At 63.0% G+C, this 6,341-nt stretch overlaps 1 protein-coding gene and 1 long non-coding RNA gene across 2 annotated transcripts; both read right to left on the reverse strand.

The window, feature by feature from the left end:
* Window positions 1-55: 55 nt before the first annotated feature.
* Window positions 56-4,431, reverse strand: LOC107322711. The gene is made up of 2 exons (XR_001559026.2): window positions 4,294-4,431; window positions 56-459 (listed from the first exon to the last, which is right to left on the reverse strand). It is a non-coding gene; the product is annotated as an uncharacterized LOC107322711 (long non-coding RNA).
* METTL27 (methyltransferase like 27) lies at window positions 59-2,071 on the reverse strand. Its single transcript, XM_015881036.1, has 4 exons — window positions 1,820-2,071; window positions 1,605-1,740; window positions 1,441-1,533; window positions 59-1,316 (listed from the first exon to the last, which is right to left on the reverse strand). The coding sequence occupies exons 1-4, from the start codon at window positions 2,054-2,056 to the stop codon at window positions 1,075-1,077; spliced, it is 708 nt and encodes a 235-aa protein (XP_015736522.1). The 5' UTR covers window positions 2,057-2,071; the 3' UTR covers window positions 59-1,074.
* Window positions 4,432-6,341: the final 1,910 nt, after the last annotated feature.

Raw genomic sequence — 6,341 nt, forward strand, 5'->3', positions numbered from 1 at the left:
GTGCCACCTCACCACCCCACAGGACAGCTCTGCAAACAGGAACCACACACCCCAATCACACAGTGCACATGGGGTTTATTCATTAGCCAAGCACAGGGCAGGGACAGCCAAGGCTCCTGGCCACTTAGCTCAGGGGCAGTGCTGGGGACAAAGGGACAGTGGCACTGAGGGGAGGAGGGGGCTGGCACCACAGCACCAGGACATGGGGACACAATGCACACCAGAGCCAGGGAGGATGACGTGTGCTGCAGACAAAATGCATTCGGCACATCCAGCATGGGGTGCTGGGATGCCCCAAAGCTGTGGGCTCAGCTCCTGCAGTGGTGGCACTGAGGTGGGCATGAAGGGCTGTGTGCCCCGACAGCTGCTGAGCCACTGCTCCAAGGGGCTGAGCTGCGGCGAGAGGAAATCACATGGATGCTCCTCACATCCATGGGAACGCGACAAGCAGCAGCAGGTCTGTGGGAAGGAAAACAAAAAGATTCCAGTGCGAGATTTGGGTAAAAAACTTCCCAAGGAAGCAGCGGAGGAGGAAAGGCTGGAGGCAGCACAGAGGGGAGCAGGGAACAGGATGGGCAGGAGATGCCGGGTGGCTCCAGGGTGGGGAACAGCCACCCTGAAGCCTCTTCCAGGTTCATTTCCCACCCAGCCCATTAGCTACAAAGCCATAGGAAAATAAGGGCTTAAGCAGGTGGGATGAAAGGCTGACGGTGCTTGGAAACTTCCCTGGGCGGGCGTCGTGCTGTCACACTGCTCCTGGTGTGGTCAGTCTCTGTCACCTCGGTTTGCAGGGCATGGGGGGGGGGGGATCACTGCAGGACGTGGCCATGGGAAACCCCCCAGGTGTGGAGCTGGGGTCTGGAACAAGGTGATGGGGCAGGATCCAGGCGGTGAAGGAGGTGGGCACCGCGAGGACACAGGGCTGGCACTGCAGGGGTGTCACAGCGGGGACAGGAACGGAGGTGCTGGGAAGGAGCCCTGTTGTTTGAACCTGGTGCCATGAGGGGTGGTACGGGGGGGACGCCCGCGGGGTGACCCAGCACCAGGCACGGCTCCGGGCCCCTTCCGAGTGTCTCAGCCCAACTCGGGGGGCGGGACGGGGCACTTGCGGTAGATGTAGATCACGCCAGAGATGTAACCGCTGCCCGGGCCGTTCTCCTCCTCCTCGGAGGTGGCCCGTTCCCAGCGCGGCACCTCTTGCTCCAGCACGCGCTGCCACGCTCCCTTCTGCTCCAGGTCCCGCAGCGCGGCCTCCAGCTCAGCCCGGTACCGCCGGTTCGAGGGGTTGCAGCGGGTGGTCATGCACAGGAAGCCTCCTGCCGACAGCGGGTGGGTTACAGCCGCCCGCAGCGCCGCGTCACCCCGCGGTGCCGCCGGGCACCGGGACGCGGGGCCGAGGCCTTTCCCGTCTCCGCAGCTCACGGGGGGTCGCTCCCTCACCTGCCCGGGTGACGCGCAGCAGCTCCGGCAGCGCCGAGCTCGGCACCTGCCCCTCGCCCAGAGCCCCCACCAGCGTCACGGCATCGTAGCGCCCTGCGGGGCACAAACGTCACCCACCCGCGGGGCGCACGCGGGGCGGTTCCGCTCCCGGTGCCGGCCGTTACCTGCGGGCGCGGGCAGCGGCTCCCGGCCCAGCACGCAGCGCTGCAGCTGCACGTACAGCCCGGTGCCCCGCGCCAGCTCCAACATCCCGGCGCTGCCGTCCACGCCGTGCAGGCGGCGGAACCCGCGGCGGTGCAGCTGCGGGACGGGGGACGGACGGAAGGACGGGAGCGTGGCCGGGCCGCCCGGCTCCCCCCCGCCCCGCTCGCCCCGTTACCTCCCGCGCTACGAGCCCGGTGCCGCACGCCACGTCCAGCACCAGCGCCTCGGCGGGCGGCGAGGGGAAGGCGAATGCGAGCGATGCGACGGCCAGGTAGGGAGCTCGGTAATCCAGAGCGGCCACATCCCGCTCGTAGCGCCCGGCCCAGCCGTCGTATCGCTGCAGCAGCTCCGACAGCCCCGCACCACGATGCACCGCAGCGACGCGCTCCCGCACACCCGCCGACAGCTGCATCGCGTCCCGCCTCTCGCCCCGCTCCGCCCCGCTCCATCGGCTTAAAGCTCCGCCCCGGGCCGAGGGGGAGAGCGGCGGGGGGACGGACGGGACGGACCGTGCGCGGAGCTGCTGGGTCGGGTCACCTCGTGTCAGCAGCGCACGGCCCGCTGCTGCAATGCAGCTCCATCTCACCGCTGTCCTTATCTTCTCCCACCTGCACGAGGCCACGTTGCTCTGCTGATGCCAGGACGTGTCCTGTCCCGTGCAGCCACGGGTGACACCGTGGTGCGGAGCAGCTGCCCGGCCCCGGGCAGGTTCTGCATCTTACACACACATCCCTGGCTGCCCACGGAGCGGGGCGTGTGGTCACACGGCTCAGGAGGAGTGTGAGCTGTGAGCGATCAGAGCCATTAGGGCTGGAAAAGACCCCGGTGCCACATCCCCACGGATCCACCCTGACCCTCCCCAGGAGCAGCTCAATGCCATCACCTCTCGTCCTATCGCTGTCACCTGGGAGCAGAGTCTGACCCCCATCACCACCGCCTCCTTTCAGGCACCTGTAGGGAGCTGTGAGGTCTCCCCTGAGCCTCCTCTGCTCCACACTGACCCATCCCAGCTCCCTCAGCCGCTCTCCATCAGACGTGTGCTCCGAGCCCTCACAGCTCCGCTCCTTCTCTGGACTCTCTCCAGGTCTCACACTACAGAAGGGCACAGCACGGAGCCGCGGGGCACAACCCACCCACTCCCGTGTCCCCTCCCCCGCAGGGTGGGCGCGGGCAGTGCAGAGCGGGGGCCTCGAGAGGGAGCCCTCCGCCCGCGCTCAGCCCCTCGCCGGGCACTGCCCGCCTGGCCGAGCCGTGGGGCTGCAGCGCTCAGCAAAACCTCGTGGCTCCTCACGTTGCCCCTGAGGTGGCCTCAAAGTGACAGCTGTACAAACAGCTCCTGCTCCCCACGGCACCGCAGCTTTGGGCTGGCTTTGGCCCAAACCCGGCTAACCAAGCTGCAGGATGGCCTCGGTGCCGGCACCAAGGAGCCGGGGATGCAGCCCCTGACATGGAGGGAGATGTGCCCCGGTGCTTTTGTGGGCACCCGACAGGTCTGGGTTGTGCAGGGCGAGGGGTGGGAGGCTGTGGGAACGGGGAGCATCATTGCTTGTGCATCCCTGAACGCATCCTCTGAGCTTGTACTTCTCTGATCCCAAATATCCCACATAAACCCCATGGTCTGGTCACCCCCCTGGTGCTTGGAGTTATTTCAGCCCTGGGATGGAAGTGACTCCTGGGGCTGGACAAGGAGACAGATGCTCCCTGGTGCCCGCTGGGGACTTGGTCCCCTCGAACTTCATCAGAGATGTGGCGGCCCCTCTCACAGCGGTGCTGCTGCTGGCTGGGATGGCTCTGCGCATGTGTGCCTGTGCAGTGCACTGCTTTCATTTCCCAGCATCCAAACGTGGCTGGAGTCCATCAGCCCATGGACCGTCCCATCCTTCCCCAAAGCCCAACCCACCGGTGTCCGAGGACAAGTGGATTTTGCCCCCTCACGCACACCCCGCAGCACCACGAGCCGCCCCGAAGGCTGGGCCCCTGCCCGACTTCTCAGTTCATAAATCTGAGCACGGCTGTGATTGATCGGGGCCAGGGCTGCTGTCACTGAACCATCTGCACCGGCCCCTGACACCCGCGTGGCTCACGACCAGGTAGCAAGGAGAGGCTGAGATATAAATCAGCATCACAGCACGGAGCTGGCCGGAGATCAGACCTGCAGTGCAGACGAGAGGGCTGAGGAGCAGCTCACGGCTGATTCACAGCTGCTGGCACAGCTGGCACAGTCCTCCACCTGTGTGAGCCACGTTGCCACGCTGCTGCAACCCCTGGGGACATGACATGTGGCCGAGCCCTGCCCACGGTGGCTCAGCAGAGCCTCAGAGTTTGATTACTCCCATATCAGCTCCAGCTGGTACACAGCACTTGTGTCATCTGCATCCCACCCTCAAGCATGGTGCTGCCACTCCCCCGTGCCCCTGGAGCACACAAATCCCAAGTCACTGCATTGTGAGGACGTGGTTGCTCCCACCCTGGTAACATTCCCACTTCTGGCCCTACCCTTCACACCAGCACCTCTGTTCACCAGCACCTTTCTGCAGCTCTCTGCTGCCCAGCTCACCCCCTTCCCCACCATAGAGCAGCCCCACATCCCCACCCACCCCACTGCCATCCCTCCTCTTGTCCCCAGCTTCACCTGCTCCCTCTCCTCACCCAGGTGCCACCTCTCCTTGTGACGGGGCACTTTCCTCCCCATCCACATGCCCTGGGATCCGCTCCCTGCGCCAGCTCAGCTCTGTGCCCACACCCAGCTCTGTGCCCGGCTGCTCCCACACCCGCTGTGCCACCTCTCAGCACCTCATCCCGGTGACTCAGTGTGACTCTCGGGATCATCACAGCCTCGTGACTTGGCATCGATCCCCAGGGCACACCCTGGTGACCCCGGGGATCTGCCCCATCGCACCCTGAGACTGTGACTCGCTGCTGACATTCCTGCCACGTGGTGTAAATCACAGCGCGTGGCTGCGGTACCGGGGCAGAGCGCAGCCCCACATCCCTGCAAACAGCCTGACCCCACGGGGCACAGCTCAGCGCCCTCACCGTGCCTTTGTGGGACCCCCAGGCCAAGTTCCCTGTGCCCCAGGGGATGGAGGCTGCCTTGCTGTGGTCTGGCTCGGTAATAATGTGCAAACTTTCACTGCAGCAGAAATTAGGAGTGGATTAGTGACCGCAGTCACACAGCACAATGACTCAGTGCTGCTGAGGTTGGCCCCAGGCAGACTGCAGGCTCTGGGCTGTGGGGGTCCTTGGTAATCTGAAAGCATTTAAGGGTGCGTGGTGACACCAAGCCCACCTCACTGTGCCTGGACCAGGACCTGAGCATGTTTTGGTATCTGGATCTCAGACAGCAGCACTGAACAGCATGGATACCAACAACCATGGTATGTTGGCTTGAGGGGCTGGAGGTACATGAAGGTGAGGGGTGCTGGAGGAACAGGCTGAGCCTGGGCACTCTGTGTCTTGGGGCCCTTCAAGCGTTGGCTGAAGGAATCACACTGTGGATTATCACTGAGAACAACAAACATGGAGCTCACGTGAGTTCAAAGGGTGGGTTCAGCTCGAGGTCACCACAGTAAAATCCACGGTGGATTATCACGTAAAAGGGCTCAGCCTTGGCTCAGAGGGTCCGTGAGCTGCAAGCTGCTGTAAGCTGGGAAAGTATTTGAGGATGTGCCACCCTGTGTGGGCCACAGTGGAACCCAGCAACAGGACAAGGGGCTGCGCTTCACTGCTGGTGCACGGAGCTTACAACTTTGTCTCCATCCCATCCTTGTTAGCTGTGTGTCCCTAAGGTGCTGGCCAGACCTGGGGTCCTTGCTGTGACCTGCTGCCCCACCACGCACACAGCCCCGGATGCTTGCAGGCTGTGTGCAGCACAGATGCTTTGGGTGATGCCAGATCTTCTATGTTTCTTGGCCTCCAGCTCCTCAGCCATCTCGCCAGGTATGTAACTATCCCAGCTATTTCCTGCTGTACTGAAAAAAATAAATAAATAAATACAAAATCCAACCCTTCCCCCTGTTTGATATAAATACACAGCGTGGCTGCCCAGCCCCCTGGCCGGACAAGCAACATTGCAGACGGATTGCGTCCTCCAGCAGCACAGCCAGCACCCCGTGCCCTGCTTGTTCCCTTTGGCAAGGGGAGCAGAGGGGTCTGCCATGGCCCCAGCCCAGCTCCCGTCACAGCTGCAGTGATTTATGACCTGCTTCCCTCCTTCTGACGAGCACATCCTGGGAGTGGGTGCTGCTGCACCAAGCTGGATGGGAAAGGGGAGTGCATGGTGCCCCTGAGCTGCTCTGTCCCCATGTTAGCCCCAGTCTGGGGCAGCCCACCAGGCCTGGGAATGGGGGACATCCCCCCCAGTGTGTTTTACCAGTGTATGTTTTCTATCCCATGATGGGAGTGCCTGGGATCCAATGTTGAGGGCCCAGATCTGCAGCCCCTTGCTGATCTGTTCCTAGACTGGTGTGACGGGTGCAGCCCAGCCTCATCTGCTTAATAAACAGATAATGTTTTATGAAGGCAACTCAATGGAAACCCCCATGGTTTGTGGGGATCTGACACCACCAGGACGGGTGGACAGGCTATGCACGATGTGCTGTGCTCAGGACCTTGTTATACAGCGTGAGTGCAATGACATGGGCATGGAGCTGCAGCCCTGGATGCTGGTGATGAGCAGCAAAAGGCAACACAGCCCA

Source organism: Coturnix japonica, chromosome 19 (genome assembly GCF_001577835.2).
Source record: "Coturnix japonica isolate 7356 chromosome 19, Coturnix japonica 2.1, whole genome shotgun sequence".
NCBI lineage: Eukaryota > Metazoa > Chordata > Aves > Galliformes > Phasianidae > Coturnix > Coturnix japonica.

Excerpts from the sequence above, each read along its gene's own strand:
- METTL27 (XM_015881036.1), bottom strand. The coding sequence starts at position 2,056 with ATGCAGCTGTCGGCGGGTGTGCGGGAGCGCGTCGCTGCGGTGCATCGT. Across the intron at positions 1,534-1,604 it reads GCCGCTGCCCGCGCCCGCAG|GGCGCTACGATGCCGTGACG; the intron begins GTAACGGCCGGC and ends TGTGCCCCGCAG. Across the intron at positions 1,317-1,440 it reads GCTGCGCGTCACCCGGGCAG|GAGGCTTCCTGTGCATGACC; the intron begins GTGAGGGAGCGA and ends CGCTGTCGGCAG.